Source organism: Palaemon carinicauda, chromosome 5 (assembly GCF_036898095.1).
Source record: "Palaemon carinicauda isolate YSFRI2023 chromosome 5, ASM3689809v2, whole genome shotgun sequence".
Classification (NCBI taxonomy): domain Eukaryota; kingdom Metazoa; phylum Arthropoda; class Malacostraca; order Decapoda; family Palaemonidae; genus Palaemon; species Palaemon carinicauda.
The window spans coordinates 143962100-143984999 of record NC_090729.1 but is presented as its reverse complement, the minus strand read 5'-3'; the positions used below and the strand labels follow the sequence as shown (position 1 = coordinate 143984999).

The 22900-nt window shown below is 41.5% G+C and overlaps 1 protein-coding gene across 1 annotated transcript in view; it reads right to left on the bottom strand.

Annotated features, from left to right (window-relative positions):
• Window positions 1–4909: 4909 nt before the first annotated feature.
• The window catches only part of LOC137641528 (uncharacterized), a 154573-nt gene continuing 136582 nt past the window's right edge, over window positions 4910–22900 (bottom strand). Inside the window, exon 4 of the mRNA XM_068374168.1 lies at window positions 4910–5306. Coding sequence (XP_068230269.1) covers window positions 5160–5306 — 147 coding nt within the window. The 3' untranslated portion in view covers window positions 4910–5159. The remainder of the gene's footprint in view (window positions 5307–22900) is intronic.

Below are 22900 nucleotides of genomic sequence, written 5' to 3'. Positions count from 1 at the left end.
CAGCTATTTTCCTCCTGATTTCAGTGCCTTGGCATAGCTTGTTTATCTGTTCAATAGTCTCTTGGCATGCCCCACACTTGTGTTCAATACTGGATTTATTGAGGGCAACCTCTTCTAACTCATATTGCTAGCAACTCCTGTCAGTAAATTTATGATTCAAATTACAGTTTAAACACCTGGCCTCAAGTGTACAATCTCCATGGTGATGTTCGGAGTAAGTGCTACATATTTTTTCATTTTTGCAGACTTTGGAAGGGTGTCCAAATTTGAAACAATTAAAACATTGAAGTGGCTTCTGTTTAAAAGGTCGAACTTTAATCCTTTCATTTTCAATCACAATGGGGAAAGGTACAGACACATCCTGGAAAGTAAGGATAATCATGGATGTCTCAGGAACCTTCCACACTGTTAATGGACACATGGCCAGTATCTCCTCTTTCGTAAATTCATGTAAGTCACTATTAAAAACTAACCCCCCCTTCCATAACTAAAATTTAGGTGGGGTTTGACATTCAACTTTATATCTTTGCTATTTGTCTTTAATTTGGATAATATAGTGGACTGTGTGAATAATTTGGTATGTATAAGAAAACTATTCTTTCCATACCGAGATATATCTCCAGGTGAGATCGTCCCTACTTTCCTCTGAAGAAATTTACAGATCGTGAAGTAATTTCCTGTGCCTCCTATTGATTGAGCAACAAGCCGAATTGGTTGTTTTGGCTTTCTCTGGGAAGGCACAACTACCTCTATATCTATCCAATCTTGAGGTTTGTACACTTTGAGATCCTTGGGTACCCCATCACACAGAGCACCCTTTATATTCAAATTATTAATTCTAATATTCATAATATAGTGGAGTGTATGAATGATTTGGCATGTTTAAGAAAACTATTCTTTCCATACCGAGATATATCTCCAGGTGAGATCGTCCCTACTTTCTTCTGAGGAAATTTACAGATCCTGAAGTAATTTCCTGTGCATCCTATTGATTGAGCAACAAGCCACATTGGTGGTTTTGACTTTCTCTGGAAGGCACAACTACCTCTATATCTTTACATATCCCATCTTGAGGTTTGTACACTTCGAGATCCTTGGGTAACCCATCACACAGAGCACCCTTTATATTCAAATTATTAATTCTAATATTCATATTACATATTACAGTGGTACCTCTACATACGAATTTAATCCGTTCCAGAACCAACTTCGGATGTAGAAAATGTTCGGATGTAGAAACGAATTTTCCCATAAGAATACATGGTAATTCATTTAATTCGTTCCTCAGCCTAAAAACCCATAATAAATCCTTAATAAATGGCTACACATAATTACACATAACAATAACATTACTGCATAATATGTAAGAAGCATGTAAAAAAGATAATTATAAAGAAATAATAAACAAAATATGTGTTTTATTGCCACTTTACCTTAGAGACAGGCCAACGCAGGTGTAGGATTTGCTACGCCGGAGACGGACGATCGGCGAGAAGGTAGACATGGTGTTAACATGCTCTTTAAATAAATACTCTCTCTCTCTCTCTCTCTCTCTCTCTCTCTCTCTCTCTCTCTCTCTCTCTCTCTCTCTCTCTCTCTCTCTCTCTCTGTTCTTCTTCACTGTTAGTGTTAGAGACGTCTATTAATTTTTTCTGAGAGAGAGAGAGAGAGAGAGAGAGAGAGAGAGAGAGAGAGAGAGAGAGAGAGAGAGAGAGAGAGATTAAACAAAAATGAGAGATTAAACAAAAATATGTTGTGTACATATGATTTTTAACAGCGTTAACGAGTTGAAAGACAGTTAAATGTAACTAAAAAAAATAATATCAGCGAATCTGAATTCCTTTATTAACTAAAACAAATATTGATACAAACACACTCGTGTGCGTATGCGCAAACACACACACACGTACGAGGAGACACGATCGGCGAGGAGGTAGAGATGGTGACTGCGATAACATACCGTAACTTACACTACGGAAATTTTAATCTAACTTAGCTTATTTTTTTTTTTTTATATTTCATATTTTTTACATTTTTTTCTTTTAATTTTTTATTTTCATCACTTTCAGTGACGAGTTACGGTATGTTATCGCAGTCACCATCTCTACCTCCTCCCCGACCGTCTCTCTTACTGCGTAGCAATTCCTGTTTTAGTTAATAAAGGAATTCAGATTAGCTGTTATTACTTTCTTAGTTACATTTAATTGTTTTTCAACTCGTTGACGCTGTTAAAAATCATATGTACTCTAAACACATTTTTTTTTAATCTCTCTCTCTCTCGGAAAAAAAATAATAGACGTATCTAACACTATAACAGCGAAGAAGAGAGAGAGAGAGAGAGAGAGAGAGAGAGAGAGAGAGAGAGAGAGAGAGAGAGAGAGAGAGAGAGAGATATTTTATTTAAAGAACATGTTAATGCTATGTTTAGAGAGAAACAGAAAAAGAGAGAAGTCTTATTTATAAGAGCTTGTTAATGCTATCATGGTTTTCTTTGCTTCACTTTTTTCTTTCTTTCTGTTCATCACGCTGGTCCTTCTCACAAATGATCGTTGCCAACAATCTCTTTGTCCTTTATCCCTATCAACAAAAGGCGTTCTATCTCTTCCAGGGTATTGCTAAGATGTCTTGTAATAATGGTGATCCCCTTCGATGGTTATTTGCTTTAATGGCTGCCTTCAGCTTGATGATCCTCGAGATAATAGGCCTATTTCGGCCATATTGTTTAGCCATACAGTATCACTCACATGCACACTGCTCTCATGTTTTTCTATAATTTCTTGCTTCAATTCTAATGAAAGAATTGCCTTCTTCCTGTACTGAAACTTAGCTTCTTAGGCACCATGATTATAGGTAAAATCAAAAAGGAAATGTGAAAAAAGGAAGAAAATAAGCTCTGTTAAAAACAGACCAAACAGAGGACAACCACACGATACACACAAGAATAGAGAACTGAGCACTCGACGCTCAATGGCGTAATGTTTACTTCGTGTGTCGAAATAAAATTCGGGTGTAGAGTCAAAAATTTGCTCGAATTTTACTTCGGATGTTGGAAAATTCGGATGTAGATACGTTCGTGTGTAGAGGTTCCACTGTACATTATATGCTTCATCACGAGTCTCAAACAATATCCAAGAATCCCATTTGTCACCTTAGAGTCACATTCTTATCTCTCCAATGAGTCCATAACATTCAAATGCTCTATATATCACATCGTAATCTGTGTCTAATGCAATTTGGGTAACATGCAGGGGGGGGGGGGGGGCTGTGTGATGTCGGTATATCAAGGGGATGAGGATTAATTTTTTGAAGGGTCCATAGTCAAGGGTGGGGGTTTTCTTTTTTGTGTTATTTGTTTGGTTGGTTTATTTACTTGAAGAGAATATTAAGAAAGTATCATACGTTTTAAAGAAAATTTGCATTCTCCACTATCGGCACAATGAGAGTATACTTCCCAGATGGACCACTCCATACCCTACCCGAAGGATAGAACCAAAACAGATATAGAGGCAATGGTGTAAGCTAAACCCGCCTGTTAGGACCGAGACCAAGAAAATATGGAATCATCCTCCCCATATCTGTAATGATGGGCTTCTGGCTAGAAGCCAAGAGTCCCACCTCAAGGACTGGATCCCCCGGATTCCAATAAACCCAACCCTTGAGAATAGTTCTGCCTAAAAGGTCCAAACTATCTTTGGGATGGCTGATATCATCCAATACTCTCACATATAGCTTTGAATGCAAATACCTCCCAACCATGATCCCTTCTCCCATTCATCTAAGCAGGCAGTAATAATGAATGTGAAATATCCACGCCATTTAAATAAAATAAAAAATAAATAAATAAATTAACAAATGCAATAAATACTCTATATATACATACATACATGTATATATATATATATACTTAAGAGAACCAATACTCATAGAGTTAGGACAGCAAGACAAAAGAAAGATTATAAAATTAGGAGGAGGTCGAAGTAATATTGAGCAGAAGAAATAGATGAAAGGGAGAGAAATTCAGATTCAAACTTGGTGAGCAATTTCCCCGAGTTTGAGAGTCCTCTTGCCCGTCACAATTCTTCAACAATATGAAGAAACCACATGACTATATCAAGGCATTCTCTCGTTAAGAGGGTCAAATGCCAAGAGCAAGACAAGACAACTGCAGAGAAAAAAAATGGATGGAAACATTATTGATTTTACCCATTTCATATGACACTCATTTTAAAGGGCAATAAATTATACATTCCTAGTATATACAAGCACATATAGGCACACTTTATATACAATACTGTAATGTATAATCATATGTGAATAAAGTGTAACCATATAACAGTACCTGTATGTGCTGAGAAAAAAGCTAATCATAAAATTTTTCAACTCTATAATTCAAATGTAGTACTAAAAAAGCACTTAGAGTGCAGACCTCCGCCACAACAGCTTATTTCTCGAAACCAACGTGCCTTTCCAAGAATCAATTTAGAACGTAGGCATATTTGAAGTCTGTGTGAAAACCATGAGCGAATTAGGGTTAAAGTTAGGAATAATTCGGTCGACCTTTTGCTCGACCTTGACCTTTGACCTAGGACTTTCAAAATTGAATCACTTCACTAATCAATGAGTAAAATTGTGGCCAGGAAGTTGTTAACAACCAAACAAACAGACAAAGAGGAGCAATAACTTAACCTCCTCTAAACTTCATTGGCGGAGGTAATATATGTAGATTAGAAACGCTAAGAAAAGTTTAGCTATAGTACAATTTTTTTATCAACAATGACAAGGGGTTACTTTCAGGGGCTTATATGGTGTCCAATATATAAAGGTTTATTGTACTGTATTTTACATATGTCTAAATGTGACTAAATTTGAAATTGCAATAAAATTTTCATGGTATAAATGATAATACAGATACTTTTCGAAGTATTTATTTAAAAGTTATCACATATTTACATCCTAGCCATTTACATAACCAAGAGCATATCTTACTTCAATGCTTGGTAATTATTCAATGATATATCTTCAACCTGACACTGTTGTTGCTACTGAAAAAAAATAGCCCTTTTGGATGGGCAGAGAAAGAGAGAGAAAGAGAATGAGTGAGTTTATAAAGCAATCAGTAAGTAGTATTCTTGAAAATTCAATTGGTTATGGTGTTCAAGTTAATCTTCTTTCTTCTTTGGGAAAGACATATCATAGAAAAAACTGAAACAACCTGTTAAACCAATCACACACAAAACTACAGTTGAACCAAAGATAACCTTGTCGAATGGACCTCCTTTCAAGTGGACGGGGATGGGAGATGCACTCTGTAATACAAAATCTACAGGATAGTAATAACCTTATAATCTATAATAAAAAATATCTAAAATTATATTTAAAACATAGCACTATAAAAAACTTATACAAACATATTCAAATTTGTTGGGGAATACGTATTTTAATACTGTATTTTTACTGAAATTTATCAATGCTTCATCCATCATTCTTTTAATTTATTTATATGAAGCATGAGGTCATATATTACTGTTTAAGCGAATCAAAGACCTCAGTGTTAGGATTATTAAGTATTTATTTTTAGGTAAATGATTATGAATTTGGGAGATATATTCCAGGGCTGGAGCCTGAGGCCATTAAGGGCCCAAGTGCAACTAGAACAAAACCCTGTAGTTACGCTATGAAGTAAAAGTTAGAAGTTGGACAGCAAGACAGAAATGAGGTGGAGTAGAAGGATATAGAGTAAGCATAGTTAGGGGCCAAAGGAATGCTGCAAATACCCTTAAGTAATTCCTACAGTGCATCACGTGAGGTACACTGATATCACTACTACCTTGCATGGTTAGTTAGGTAAAGACACATCAGAAAGTGATTCAAAGCTGTTTTATATATATATATATATATATATATATATATATATATATATATATATATATATATATACATATATATATACATATATATACTGTATATATATATATATATATATATATATATATATATATATATATATATATATATATATATATACATATATACATATATACATATATACATACATACATACATACATACATATACATATATATATATATATATATATATATATATATATATATATATATATATATATATATATATATATATATATATATATATATATATATATTTGGGCTCGGCCATGTCGTCCTGATGGAAGGGTTCCTTAAGGTAGCCTTCTAAGGGATATTTGCTACAGTGATACTCCCAGAGAATTAAACCAAAGGTCTCCAGGATTCTAACTCCTGGCGCGAGTACCCTATTAAGGATATCACATAATATCAGGGGACGTATTTTTTAGATACGACACATAGCAACCTTCACCCCGAATAGATTTAACTCTCGGATGTAAGGGAGAAGAGTGGCGAAAGAAAGGGGGTGCCGATCTAGGTATCCGGTGGACCTCCTATCCGTACTACTACCAGCCGCCATTCCTTTCCTTGTGGCACTTTAAGCTAAGTGTTCTCCCAAGCTAACCCGGTGTTTTGTTGAAAGTTGTTGGAATATTCATCATGCAATCCCCAGCATTTTCATCCTTAGGAAAGTTGAGTATTAATTCTTTCCTGGGTATAATCTTAGACTCCCTTTTCACAGTTAAATTTCGATAATTTAAGAGTGTTTAGGTGAGCCTTGCCCAGACTGGGGGCAGCCATTTTACGACTGCAGTTGCCCGTTACTATTGTATTTTAGTTAGTCAGTAGGACAACATTTCCCGGTATTAAGCTATAATGTTAGCTATTTAGGCAAATTATACAAGTGGTGATCTTGTATACATGAATTTTATTCCTCTTCCTATTATGTGACTTTACTGATTGCATGCGGCGGGAGCCCCGGCGGTACCGAACCTTGGCCGGGGATCCTACAAGAGCGAAACTAATTCCCCATGTTTAGCTTCACCCTATCATTCCTTATGGATTCGGATGAGAACTTACATTCTCTAGAATCAATGGATAAGTTATGATATACATTCTCTCTCAGAGAAAAGAGGTAAAACCCTTCCTCCCTCCCTGAGTGCCACCGCCGCTACAGGCGGCAACCACTGTCTTCTTCATTGCCGTCGAGCTCCGGCTTTGATATAGATAGTGACGAACTCAGGGTGCCCTTGTCTTGCCGACGATGATGTCGCCAGCAAAGGAACCATGTTTCCTCTGCCACCAACGACGTCGTTAGCACAGGAAGCCATGCTTCCTCAGTTTACTATTGCAGGTAGGCGGCACACCTGCCGCCACCTTTCATCTCAGTGAACTACAAGACCCTTACCCTTCCCCCTTCTGTCCTTTAGTGACGTCACAGCCATCACAATTCTCTTTCACCGGTATTCTGACAGTCATCCTGGCTTGCTAGGTTGACTGTGTTACCAGCTGGTAACCTGCCGACAGCAGTTAGTTCAGTCGCCTCAGCCACATTCCCCCTTTCTTCCTTCCTTCACAGGAAGTGAATATCATTGGGGGGAAAATTGAGCCGGCCCTGACGGCTGCCGGTGGGAAACCTAACATACTTTGAGAAGTCCTCAGCCCTCCCTTGGACTGCCATACACAATTGTTGCTGGCGGCAGCCCTTTTGTGGATGGGTGGAAGCCAAAAGCAGACAGATTTTTATCCCTTCCATTGGAACTCTCATTAGAGCAAGGAGACAGCAGGCGGCCTGATATTCCTCCTAAACTTCCAATTGTTATGTTAACCATAATAATAGGAATCTCTCCTTCCTCGATGATTTCTCTCTTTCTATTAGTTAGTGCCGCCAGGTACTAACCTAACCCCGCCAGTGTGCCGGCTAACTACAGTATACAACTATACAGTAGTACACACATTTTCTAACATACTCTGTGTTTCCTGTCGCAGTCTATTGTTGGGACCACGATTTTGTGTTCAGGCTGAGTACTCCCTCAACACCCAGATGGTTTATTTCAATCATCAGGACCTTAAAAAATCACCGATCAGTGTTAATATATACTACAGGTAGATAATGTTAGTATAGCGCTTACTAACCCTAACTCTAGTCCCTAGAGTTTACTCCTACCTTGTATTCTCCCTATCAAGGAAACTAAATATTAATTACTGACGGAGGTCTCAGCAATGGCCTGGGAGGGGAAACACAGATATATGTCTTTTCTACTTCCTTTCAAGCTTACTATCCTAAGCTACCATAAACGATAGTAATTACTATTGTAGATAAAAATTGTGCTTTTATATCACTGATATAGAAAATTATATACTCATTGGGCCCCTTTTCCTTTACAGGAGGAGCCAATGGAGAAGTGTGCAGCCTTAGCCTGCAACCACAAAGGCAAAGACTTTTGTGGCCACACGAAGTGCAGGACTCGTGCCCTCTGCTGCATCGTGTCGGGAGTCCTCAAGTATTGTGACCCGAAGGGTTGCCCCGCCTGTTCGACCCTGCTGGCCAACGGCTTCGGAGAAGCTCCCTCACTCAACATAGAGACTTGAGATACAGCGAGGGAGACCCTTTGCAAATGGGAAAGTAGATTCCAAAAGAAATTTCAGGGACCGTACTTACCCGACGACTCCCTAAGGTGCCTACTGTTCTCCAAGGCTCTACCAAATGCTTGTGGTGCCCTAGGAACAGGTCCAGTCTTCCCTCATACAACTGAAGATCGACGCAGACATAGACAAGGCACTGGAAGACATGGACATCCACAAGTAAGGACGTCGGAAGTGTCCATTGACACTGAGAAGGACCTACTACAAGGAAGCCCTGAAGAAGACGTGGAACATCCACAAGCGGAGGAAGAAGGATCCGTTTCAACGGCAACCGAAGACCCCCAGTTCGCCGTGACGGCATACCAACCTATGCCGTCAACCTCTTCAATCCCAACTCCACAACCATTGGCCCATGCCGTCAAGAACGAAAAGATCCTCACTTTGATTCAACGGATGATGGAGTTGTTCCAAAAGGTACAAGAGACAATGAGAGAATCACTCAGACAGCAACAGATACTATTGCAAGAGAGGACGGACCGCCCCGGACCTACCAAGGGCTCCATTAAGAGGCCCCTTAAGGTGTTGAATCTCTCTCACCGCTCCTAACCAACCCCTGGAGGTATGCGGAGCATATGCCCATGATGAATGGGAAACTATTCATCTCAGAGAAATTAGGGACCAAACTGATTGAAGATCTTGAGTTCTGGCCTAACTTTTCAGCTTACCCAGAATGCTACGTGAGACTGCGGGATGAACATGCAACCCGTGAGGAAACAGTACCCAAAGAGGTCATTGTCTTCGAGCATGACAAAGTGCAAGCCATCCTCCTGAAAACCTTGGAAGGAGCTGGTTACACCAACTCCAAAGTCTCAACAATGAGCAAGAGACATCCCACCTTTCTTGCTCCTTCCTCCATCTCTTTCCCCTTTTCGGAGAAAGCACTAGACTTTGCCGTCAAGGCAGTCGACGAGGGCAAACCCTGCCCAATCCAAGAGGAATGCAAACCATTCTCTCTAGCAGTGCCTGCCTGCGAGGAGAAGTGGAAGGATGTCCACCTAACCTTCTCCGTCTGTAAGTTGGATCCAGAGATAGCAGGCCGGCAGTTTAATGAGAACCTTTCGAAGTTGCCAGACCATCTTCTGAGGAGGGAACAGGAGACGAAGGAGAAACTTACAGCCTCCCTTTCTCATCAGAACTGCCTGGAAATGAGTGCAGGTCTACAGAATGCCCCATAATTGTTAATTTTCCTGGCTAAGTCCCACATGGGTACCCTTGTGAAAGACTTATATGCTTTCCTCAGAGCGAGGATAGCCTGCAGAGAGTTAGTTTTGGCCTCAGCGACCATAAGACATGATCCAAGGAAACGGATTACCTCGAACATCTGGGGTAAAGACCTTTTCCCACAGGAACTGGTCCAAGAGATCATAGCCAGGCCAACCACGGAGAACTGGAACCTTCTCCAAAAGTGGGGCATGAGCTCAAAGAGGAAATCTTCCTCGGAAGGAGGTCCCCAGCCTAAGAATAAAAAGGCAAGGAGACCACGCAGACCTGCTCAACTTTCTGCCGTGACTATGATCACGATGCCTCAGACCACTTTCCAGATGGTCCCTCAACAACTGGTGGCCCAGTTGCCTATGTTTAACCCCAACTTTGAGAAGCAGTCGACTTCCTTTCGCCTCAGTCAGAAAGGAAATGGCCCTAAGAGAATTTCACCCGGAAGGGACTCCTCCCAGGGCCGAGTAGGACATGGTCACGAAAACAAATCCACAGGACCCCCCATCCAAAGAGGGGTTCCAGGTAGGAGGCAGACCGTATCACTTTCGGGATCGCTGGACTTTCGATCCCTGGGCCCACAGCCTATTAACGAATGGACTCGGGTGGAAACGGAACAGAATTCCATCCCATTTTCCAAAATTCTTCCAACACTCCACCCCCTCGTTAGAAGAATATACCTCAGAACTCTTAAACAAGAAGGTAATAAGGAAAGCAAAGTCCATCAAACTCCAGGGAAGGCTGTTTTGCATTCCCAAGAAAGACTCAGACAAACTCAGAGTCATTCTAGACTTGTCTCCACTCAACAAGTTCATCAAGAAAAACAAGTTCCGGATGTTTACAAGGCAACACATAAGGACCCTTCTACCAAAAGGAGCAAACAGATGCTCACTGGCATCTTCTATTGAGCCACCTTTTCTCCTCCTACCTAGGAATCATGCTACAGAAGTGTGTCTTCAGAGCAATGCCCTTTGGACTGAATACAGCCCCAAGGATATTCATGAAACCGGCTGACACAATCGTCCAGCAGCTACACTCCGAAGGAGTTCAAGTCCTAGCATATATAGACAATTGACTGGTATGGGCAGCATCCAAGACTACTTGTCTGCAGGCAGCCAACAAGGTGATCCAGTTCCTGGAACACCTGGGCTTCAACATCAATCGCAAGAAGTCTCGCCTTCCTCCAGCTCATAAGTTCCAATAGATAGGAATCCAATGGGACTTAAAGAGGGCTCTGTCAAGAGACTAATCCGTCACAAGAGGATTTCCAGACGCCAACAGGAAAGAGTATTGGACTCTCTCCAATTTGCGGCAGTGACAGACCCGGTGCTAAAAGCACGTCTAATAGATGCATCAGGAGTCTGGAGAAGATACGCATTAAACGGAATTACGGACTATTCTTCGAAAACAATTATTCGAAAAAAGTTGTTCGATATTAATTCTTCGAAAACCAATTGTTCGACACAACAGTTGTTCGAAAAAGATAGCTATAGAAATTGTTTGATTGTTCAAAGAAAATAGCTAGAAACAGTTGTTCATAAATATCTATTCTATAAACACTTACTTGGTTTATGTTATGAAGTACAAAAAATTAGTATTAATGGATATAAATAAAGACACAATAAAAAGAACATGAACTTATTTTATCTTGCATTAGCCTAAGATAAAATAAGTTTAATCAAATGATATTTTAAAAACAAAATATCTGTAAGTTTACAAAGTGAAATGATATGAAATTTCTCGTAAATAATCGATCACATTCTGATACTCAAAGATATTAATTTCAGTCAGGGCTTGTTCTCTTCTTAGTGCTGCTAAGAATTTTCAGATAGTTGGATGACAACCAGAGACCTGATGAAGAAATGCATGGTGCCATCCTTCAATTATGTTATTTGTCTTGGGCAAATCTTCTTGTACCCTTTCAAAACAGGACCACATTTCAATATTAAATTCAGGTGGGCGACGCGTATTCCTACAGCCAGGCCGCCCAATCCAGGTATCTTCATTGTAGTCCACTATAGGTAAAGCTTCGACTGAATATGTATTTTCATCCATTAGTTCGTTGAAAGTGATGGAAATTCTTCCTTAACTACCTTTATTATAGCGGGCTCAAAATATGTGTTTACAGACTGAACATCTAAAGTCGGTGATATTGTTTTAACAGTTCTAAGGAATTTTCTATGTTTGTTCATTCTTATTCGGTAATAAAGCATAAACCAAAGGTATAACATAGGTGTTTTTCATTCCATGAATTGTATAAAGCTGCTCAAAAATAACTGGCACAGTTTTAAAGGTACCATCCATAAAATAATTCTTGCATGAAGCAAGCACACCAAGATTTTTCTGGGTTGAAAATACCAGCATTCTGTCTCCTACTTCTCCGGAATCGAATATCAAGAAAGATTCGCCCCTGCTTGTTCTCGTATCTTGTTCAGGTAATATTAAGTCTTTTCGATGACTAACAGTTGATCTACAGTATTCTTGCTGCCTCACTCGATTGATTGTTCGCTTCATGCTGCTAGTTTGCGGTAGAGCGACTGCAACATAACCACTTGATTATGCAGATGCGTTAACCACTTGATTATGCAGATGCGTTAGACATGATATAATGAGGAGAATCTCGTGTTAATCTTGCGTCAGTCTTCCCTTTATCTATAAACTGTCGTACTTCAACATTTGTCGAGTTTCCTGAGTGATTATGTTCGCCAGAAGTAGAACTGATCGACCGATCAATTGTTAAGGCACGACCTTTGCATTTTTCAGCAAAATATTGACATTTCCAATCCACCTTTGACCTTACTTGCTTGGCCTTCACATATAAGAATCCGTCCAGTAATAATATGGCTCTTCCTTTCTCGCTTTGAATAAATTCAGTCATGGCTCTTTGCAAAGGATGTTTCCTGTAAACTAAAAAAATCTTATTGAGTTTTCTCGGAAAACAAACATTGACAAAGAACAAAATATTTTCTATAGTTATCTTTTTCGAACAATTGTTAATTTGAACAACTGTTTTCGGATAATTTTTTTCGAATAATTGTCCGGATACGCATTAAACTCTTGAAGAGATCAACCAAGGTTGACCCCGACCCTGTTGCGCACGCAGTTAAGGCCATGGTCAACAGCCAAGAGCCTAGCACGAACAATTCCCCTGCAACCACCACAACCATCAGTGGAGGTACACACAGACTCCTCTTCGAAAGGATAGGGAGGCCATTCTCACGAGAGAAAAGTGCAAGGGAATTAGTCGCACCAGTTCAAAACTTTTCATATCAACGTTTTGGAAGCTCTGGCAGTTTTCCTGACCTTGAAGAGACTATCCCCTCGCAGAACAATCCACATCAGATTGACCCTGAACAACGAAGTGATAGTAAAATGTCTAAATCTACAAGGCTCGAGATCATCTCACATCGACCATGTGATATTAGTCACCTTCCACCTGACAAGGAAGAAGGGATGGCACCTATCAGCAGTTCACCTACAAGGGTTACGCAATGTCACACCAGATGCTCTATACAGGCGAAAGCCCATAGAGACAGAATGGTCCCTAGACGCAAACCCATTCTCCTTCACCTCGGAAAAAGTTCCGGAACTACAGAATGACCTCTTCACAACGAACGATAACAAGAAACTACCTCGTTATGTAGCCCCTAAGGTGGACCCTCAAGCAGAGGCAATGGACACCATGTCCCTCGACCGGAACAGGTGGAATCACATTTACCTGTTTCCACCAACCATCCTCCTGCTAAGAGTCCTCCACAAGCTAAGATCCTTCAGAAGGACAGCAGCAGTAGTGGCCCACAAGTGGACCAAAAGCAATTGGTTCCCTCTAGTTCTAGAACTGAAACTGAAGCTGTTCCCTCTGCCGGACCCAGCATTATCCCAACTGGTCCAGAAGTCGACTGTCTACTCTTCATCCTCAAGAACCAACAACCTACATCTCACGATTTCCTCGCCCTAGCAGCGAACAAAAGGTTTAGAATCTCATGGATAAAGTTGACTTCATCGAAGAATTTAAGTCAAGTTCGACTAAGAGACAATATGAATTGTCATGGAAGAAATGGGTGTCCTTCGTGAAATTAAGGGAACCGACAGAAATATAGATAGATTTCTGTCTAGCTTCTTCATATTCCTACACGAACAAGGCCTGGCTTCTACTACGATTACTTCGTGTAAGTCGGCCCTGGCTAGACCACTTTTGTACGCTTTGGAGTGGACCTCTCTAGTAAAATCTTTTAATAAGATCCCAAAAGTATGAGCTAGACTCAAGCCAGCAACCCCACCAAAGCCCATCATGTGGTCTTTGGACAAAGTCTTGCACTATGCTTCAAACCTAAACAATGAGAATTGTACTCTAAAGGATCTAACACAGAAAGTCATTTTTCTGTTTACCATAGCCTCAGGGACTAGAGTTAGTGAAATGGTGGCCTTATCTAGAAACGAAGGCCATATTCAGTTACTAGACACAGGAGAACTGAACCTCTTTCCTGATCCTGCCTTTCTTGCCAAGAATGAGCTACCCACCAAGAGGTGGGGTCCTTGGAGAATCTGCCCACTGAATGAAAATACCTCTCTGTGCCCAGTGAGTGCCTTAAGGTCTATCTTCGAAGAACTTCAGACTTCAAGGGAGGACAACTCTTCTGAGGCGAAACCTCAGGATCAAACCTATCCCTAAGACAACTGAGAGCAAAGCTCACCTACTTTATTCGCAGAGCGGATCCTGACAGTACACCCGCAGGTCACGATCCAAGAAAAGTTGCTTCTTCGTTGAACTTCTTTCAACATACGGACTTTGGAAGACTCCGCTCATACACTGGGTGGAGATCATCCAGGGTCTTTTACAAGCACTATGCGAAGCAAGTACATGAAATAAACATTTTGTGGCGGCGGCGGGTAGTGTTATAAAACCCGTCGTCTAGCGCTGCGATGAACAGTGGACTGCTTTGAGACTTTCCAGTGCATCGGCTGCATGGGTACCCTTACCCTCGAGTGCAAATCACATCGATGATAAACACACTGTTCCATATAGGTGCATATCTGACTAATAACACCACTGCCGAGTGAACGTTTGCGTCACAGTGTTTATGCATTCCCAAAATCTGTACAAGTCAGTCAGATTTGGTTTCACATCTCCATTGAGTGGCATTATTCCGATAATGAAATCACAAACTTTTTCTACCTGAGAAAATATGAAACTTGATGTGTTTTCAATGCTGGATCAGATTTATACCTTATTGTAAACTACATTTGATAATCTAGTTGCAAGATAAAAATACTAAACGTATTTGCGTCTTATTGCTGCTATCTCAGTTGCAGATAAATAAAACATGCTAGTTTTAATTAAACCCTAGAAGGGCCCAACTTGAAATCAGGATACAGATTTCCAAGGTATGTGAAAGGTAATCTCTAAAGTTTTACCTTCTGTTCCTACGGAAATTCAAGCCTTGAATCCTTATTGTCGATGTCGACACTTTCCCTGCAGGGGGCAGGAAGCACTTAACCAGTTCCAGGTTTAGTGGAAATGACAGTTAACTGGAATTTCACATACAGGTCTAGCAGATCAGATAAGGAAATCCATTCAAGGTAGAAGGCACATACACAAACCCACAGATATAGTACTTTCGAGTTAATTCTCTGGTATGCTTCCATCAGGACGACATGGCCGAGCCCAAAAAATGGATTTTGAGCAAAGAAAAAAATCTAATTTTGGGTGAGAGTGCCATGTCGTCTTGATGGACCCACCCTTTTGCTGACCCCACCCGAAACTACTCTAACTGCGGCTATTCCTGCTTAAAGACAAGTAAAGGAATGGCGGCCGGTAATAGTACGGATAGGGGGTCCACTGGGTACCTAGATCGGCACCCCTTTCTTTCGCCTCTCTTCCCCCTTACATCAAAGAGCAAAATCTATTCGGGGTAAAGATTGCTATGTATTGTATCTAAAAAATACGTCCCAATATTACGCAATATCCTTAATTGGATACTCGCACCAGGAGTTAGAATCCTGGAGACCTTCGGTTTAATTCTCTGGGAGTATCACAATACCAAATATCCCTTAGAAGGCTACCTATTGGAACCCTTCCATCAGGATGGCATGGCAAAAAAAGATCCGTTTTATATATATATATATATATATATATATATATATATATATATATACATATACAGTATATAAAAGCTTTGATTCTGCAAATCTTCATGTTCATACCTGCTATAGGCATGCCCTGGCTGAATCAGTGAGGAGCAAAATTACTCCTAGACTTTTACCAATATAAAAATGATTTTCACAGTTTGATGGGTGTTATGTGAACTACATATGACATTTTTGTATTGATACTTGCCATAGAGAGGTCACAGAAGCTATTTTACGATCGCCATGGATTTCGGGGCGGGGTGGGGGGGAGCAGCTGATAATTTTGGCGGTAGGGTCAATAATTCCTATACCAATAGATATATTCAAATGAAATTTTGAAGGATTATATATATATATATATATATATATATATATATATATATATATATATATATATATATATATATATATATATATATATATATATATATATACACTGTATATATATATATATATATATATATATATATATATATATATATATACACTGTATATATATATGCATCCATCCATCCATCCGTTCATACATACATACATACATACACACACACACACACACACATATATATATATATATATATAAATTACATATACATATATATATATATATATATATATATATATATATATATATATATATATATATATACACACACACACATATATATATATATATATATATATATATATATATATAGATAAATTTTATATATAGATATATATATATATATATATATATATATATATATATATATATATATATATATATATATATCCATTCACTCCGCAATAAAGCCACACCTTCTCTTGCTCTTCCCCTTTCAATCCCAGACACTCTACCAGACATTTTACCAAACATCACCTCACCTTTCCCTTTTATCTTGTCTCACACAAAGCCAATATATCCATCCTTCTATTCTTAAACATACTTCCAATATCACATCTTTTACTCTCTATCTTACTACATCCATGCACATTCAAACACCCCAAAACTAGAGTGCTGAGAGCAGTCACTCTCCCCTCAGCTCCACTTCTTTGATGTTTCACAGGATTAATCTAGTGGAATGGAAGGAAATATCATCTAGGTTAATGTGGGTAAGGGTTAGGTTGGGTAGGAAATGTTGGGCTTTTGTCAGTGTGTATGGGCCAGGTTGTGAGAAAAGTAAGGAAGAGCTGAATGAGTTCTGGAAAGAATTAACTAGGTGTGTAGAAGGACTGGGTAGATGGGATTTGGAGATGTCATGGGTGACTTAAATGCTAGAGTGGACGCTGGAGAGGTAGAAGGTGTCATTGGGAAGTATGGCATACCAGGTGAAAATGAGTGGTGAGAGACTGGTAGATATGTGTGTTGAGCAAGGGATGGTGATAAGTTCTAGCTTTTGCAAAAGGAAAGATAAAAACAAGTATGCATGGGTAAGAGTGGCAAATGGAAGAGTGGTAGAAAGGGCGTTAATGGATTATGTGTTGATAACTAAAAGAATGTTTGGAAGATTGAAAGACGTGCACGTGTTTGAGGTATGGCTAATGGTATGTCTGATAATTTTTTGGTGGAAGGAAAACTAGTTGTAGCAAAAGAGTGGGTGAATAGAGTAGGTAGATGTAAAAGGGAGCTAGTGAGGGTTGAAGAGATAATAAAACCGGGGGTAAAAAGTAAATATCAAGAAAAGTTGAAAATGGCATATGACGAAGTGAAAGTAAGAGAAACTGGTAATTTAAAGGAGGAGTGGAAGTTAGTAAAATAAAATTTTGTTGGGATTGCAAGTGATGTGTGTGGCAAGAAGTTTGTTGGAGGCAGCATGAGGAAGGCCAGTGAATGGTGGAAAGGAGTGAAGGTAAAAGTGGAAGAGAAAAAGAGGGCTTTTGAAGAATGGCTGCAGAGTAATAGTGTAGAGAAGTATGAAAGATATAGAGAGAAAAATAATGTGGAAGTAAAGCGCAAGGTAAGTGAGCCATAGAGGGCAGCTGACCTGAGGTGGGGTCAGGGATTGGGTCATTCATGTGAAGAGAATAAGAAGAAGTTTTGGAAAGAAGGGAAGAGAGTAAGGAAGGCCGGTTCAAGAATTGAAGAGACAGTGAAAGATGGAAATGGAAGGTTGTTAAAAGGAGAGGAGACAAGGAAAAGGTGGGTGGAATATTTTGAAAGTTTACTGAATGTTGAGGATAATAGGGAGGCAGATGTAATTGCTGTTGCAGGTGTTGAGGTGCCGGTGATGGGAGATGAGAATGAGAGAGAGATTACAAGAGAGGAAGTGAGGAGAGTGAAATGAGAGTAGGAAAAGCATCTGGTATGGATGGTGTGAGAGCTGAGATGTTGAAGGAAGGGGGTGTGACTGTACTTGAATGGTTGGTGAGATTGTTTAATGTGTGTTTTGTGTTGTCAATGGTACCAGTAGATTGGGTTTGTGCGTGTATTTTACCACTATACAAGGGTAAGTGAGATGAGCATGAGTGTTGTAATTCAAGGGGTACTAGTTTGTTGAGTGTAGTTGGAAAAGTGTATGGTAGAGTACTGATTAATAGGATTAAGGATAAAACAGAGAATGCAATCTTAGAAGTACAGGGTGGTTTTAGAAGAAGTAGGGGTTGTATGAATCATATTTTTACAGTTAGGCAGATACGTGAGAAATATTTAGCAAAAGGTAAGGATGTGCATGTTGCGTATATGGATCTGGAGAAAGCGTATGATAGAGTTGATAGGGAAGCAATGTGGAATGTGATGAGGTTATATGGAGTTGGTGGAAGGCTTTTGCAAGCAGTGAAAAGTTTCTACAAAGGTAGTAAAGCATATGTTAGGATAGGAAAAGAAGTAAGAGATTGGTTTCCGGTGAGAGTGGGACTGAGACAGAGATGTGTGATGTCACTGTGGTTGTTTAACTTGTATGTTGATGGAGTGGTGAGAGAGGTGAATGCTCGAGTGCTTGGACGAGGATTGAAACTGGTAGATGAGAATGACCATGAATGCGAGGTAAATCAGTTGTTGTTTGTGAATGATACTGTAATGGTTCCAGACGCGGAAGAGAAGCTTGGCCGATTAGTGACACAATTTGGAAGGGTATGTGAGAGAAGGAAGTTGAGAGTTAATATGGGTAAGAATAAGGTTATGAGATGTACGAGAAGGGAAGGTGGTGCGAGGTTGAATGTCATGTTGAATGGAGAGTTACTTGTGGAGGTGGATCAATTTAAGTACTTGGGGTCTGTTGTTGCTGCAAATGGTGGAGTGGAAGCAGATGTATGTCAGAGAGTGAATGAAGGATGCAAAGTGTTGGGGCCAGTTAAGGGAGTAGTAAAAAATAGAGGGTTAGGCATGAATGTAAAGAGAATTCTGTATGAGAAAGTGATTGTACCAACTGTGATGTATGGGTCGGATTTGTGGGGAATGAAAGTGATGGAGAGACAGAAATTGAATGTGTTTGAGATGAAGTGTCTAAGGAGTATGGCTGGTGTATCTCGAGTAGATAGGGTTAGGAACGAAGTAGTGAGGGTGAGAACGGGTGTAAGAAATGAGTTAGCGGCTAGAGTGGATATGAATGTGTTGAGGTGGTTTGGCCATGTTGAGAGAATGGAAAATGGCTGTCTGCTAAAGAAGGTGATGAATGCAAGAGTTGATGGGAGAAGTACAAGAGGAAGGCCAAGGATTGGGAGGATGAATGGAGTGAAGAACGCTCTGGGTGATAGGAGGATAGATGTGAGAGAGGCAAGAGAGCGTGCTAGAAATAGGAATGAATGGCGAGCGATTGTGACGAAGTTCCAGTAGGCCCTGCTGCTTCCTCTGGTGCCTTGGATGACCACAGAGGTAGTAGCAGTAGGGCATCCAGCATTATGAAGCTTCATCTGTGGTGGATAATGTGGGAGGGTGGGCTGTGCCACTCGGTTGAGTCCCTAGTCAGGCTGGGAGGAACGTAGAGAGGAGATGTCCCCTTTTTTGTTTCATTTGTTTGATGTCAGCTACCCCCAAAAATTGGGGGAAGTGCCTTGGTGTATGTATGTATGTATGTATGTATGTATGTATGTATGTATGTATGTATGTATATATATATATATATATCAAAAATTTTAAACAATTTTTATTTTTCCTAACATACTCACCGAGAACTACTTTTCTGTGGAGTCACTAGGTGACCTCTCAATCTCGACCAAGGTTTTCCCGCCGTTACCCCCCTACCCCGCTCTATATAGGTTTTACCCCCGCCGCCAGAGGATGCGCCCTGAGGGCAGGATTAGGGCAGGTCACTGCCTCTCTGGGTCAGCATCGCCATTAAGTTCGTCGTTTAGCCCAACTTGGCAATGGAAGGATGGCACTCGGGGACGGCAGGGAGGGCCATTACCCGAAAAGTAGTTCTCGGTGAGTATGTTAGGAAAAATAAAAATTGTTTAAAATTTTTGATTTGTTCCGACACAAATACTCACCGAGAACTACTTTTCTGTGGAGACTTATACTTTAGGAGGCGGGAGTGCCATTCTGCCACTTGGTTCGGCACCTAGTGCCTAGAGGGCTAAGGAATGCGGGGCCTATCGGAGAGCGGAGAGAGGGTAACTGCGGAACCTTACGCTATTATCTAAGACTCACCTCTTAAAATTTCTTCTGTTGATTTTCTCCTGATGAAGTAGCGAAGAATTTATTCCCCGTTGGGGACATCTTCTAGCCTACCGCTACACAGATTGGAGGGCGGCGATGACTGTCCCAATGGAGAATCCATCCAAGGATTTCCTTGAATAATCCTTGAGATAGTGGGCAGTAAAGGTCGACTGGTGCGACCAAGTGCCAGCTTGTAGGATCTGTCCCACCGCCATGTTTCTCTCAAAGGCCAAGGAGGTGCTCAGGCCCCTGATGTCATGGGGGCGGGGAGTGCCTGGCACTGCCATCTTATCCTCTTCTAAGTTCTAGCGATGACTTGTCTCAGCCAGAAGGAAATGGTGTTCTTGGAGACTTGCTTCTTATTAACACCTGTGGAGACGAAGAGGTTCTTGGCACCTGGTCGGAGATGAGCCGTCCTTTCCAGGTACTTCCTGAGCGTCCTTACTGGGCATAACTTCAAGTCTTCCGTATTGCCTGTCTTGCGAATGGCCGGAATTGAGAAACCTTCAAACTTCGGGTCCCAGACTGCTGGGTTCTGAGTCTTCGCCACAAAGGAGGGTACGAACCTGAAGGACACTTCCTTCCACCCTTTGGAGTGCGCAACGTCGTAAGACAGACCATGGATCTCACCCACTCTCTTAGCCGAAGCCAAGGCTAGCAAGAAGACGGTTTTGAGGTTGAGGTCTTTGTCCCCGATATCTTTGAGGGGTTCAAAGGGAGGACGACTTAGCATTTTCAGGACCTTGGCCAGGTCCCATCTGGGCACTCTCCTAGCTTGAGGAGGGCAGGACTGCTCGAAACTCCTAATCAGCATCGCTATGTGTCTCGAGGTCCCCAGGTCGATGCCTTTCAGGAGGAAGACTTGGCCTAAGGCTGCCCGTACTCCTTTAATGGCTGGGATTGACATCCCTACTTCATCCCTAAGGTACACGAGAAACTCAGCTATGTCTGGGACCGAAGCTTTAAGAGGTCTTATGTGTTTCTCCGAGCACCACTTCGTAAAGGCGGCCCACTTCGCCTGGTATACCACGGTAGAGGATTTTCTTAGGTATAGGGACATCCTCTTAGCTGTGGAGGAGGAGTACCCCTCCTTCTTCAAGAGCCGCTCGATAGTCTCCAGGCGTGAAGGCGAAGAGAGAGAGGGTTGTCGTGGAACTTGAGGAAGTGAGGTTGACGCAGCAGATCTGACCTGGAGGGCAGAGGCCAAGGCGGTTGGCTTGCCAGGTCTTTTAGATCCATGAACCACTCCCTCTCCGGCCACCAGGGCGCTACCAAAGTCATCCTTAGGTTTTGGGAGGCTCTTACTCTGTTGAGTACCTGCCTTAACAGCGTGAAGGGGGGGAAAGCGTACACGTCCAAGTTGTCCCACTTGTGCTGGAAGGCGTCTTCTAGGGCTGCTCTTTGGTCTGGTACCGGGGAGCAATAGACCGGTAGCTTGGCGTTGAGCTTTGTTGCAAAGAGGTCCATCACCAGGGAGCCCCAGCGTTGAATGATGAGTCTGGCTACTTCAGGGTGTAGGGACCACTCTGTCCCCACTATCTGACCCATTCTGCTGAGGCCGTCGGCTAGCACGTTTCTCTTCCCGGGGATGAACCTTGCTAGCAGTACCACCTGCTGCTCGTCCGCCCAATGCAGGATGCTTATGGTGAGGTCGCACAGTTCCTTCGATCTCATGCCCCCTTGCTTCTTTATGTAGGCTACCACCGTGGCGTTGTCGCACATTAAGGCCACGGTGTTTCCCCTCAACCGACTTGCAAAGTGCAGACATGCCTTCTGGACTGCTTTTAGCTCTAGGACGTTGATGTGGAGATGTCTTTCGTTCTCCAACCAGGTACCGCTTGCTGTCTCCTCCCGAAGGTGGGCTCCCCACCCTAGGCTGGAGGCGTCTGTGAACAGGAGGTACTCGGGGGGACAGGACCCGAGGGGCATCCCCTTGAGGGAGTTCGACTGGCAGTGCCACCATTCTAGGGCTGTTCTCGTGTCTGGAAGGACAGGAATCAACGCCTTCTGAGCGCCTGTCTGGGACCAGAGGCCCTTGAGGTTCCATTGCACGGGTCTGAGCCGCATCTTCCCTTGGGGAACCAGTTTCTCTAATGAGACCAGGTGACCTATCAGTCTCTGCCAGTCTTTCGCCCTCCTGGAATGTTCTGACAGGAACGGCTGAATGATGTGATTGAGGTTCCGTATCCTGTCTTCAGAGGGGAAGACCTTCCCCTGCACGGTGTCCAACGTCATACCCAAGTATCCCATTCTGTTGGATGGCGTTAAGTTCGATTTTTCCAGATTGATAATGATTCCCAGATTCCTGCAGAACTGGAGGAGGTTCCTCCCTTGCTCTCCCAAGAGGGCCTTTGAGTTGGAAAGGAGCAACCAGTCCTCTAGGTATCTGATGAGACGGATACCTCGTTCGTGAGCCCACACTGAGACCGTCGCGAAGACCCTCGTGAACACT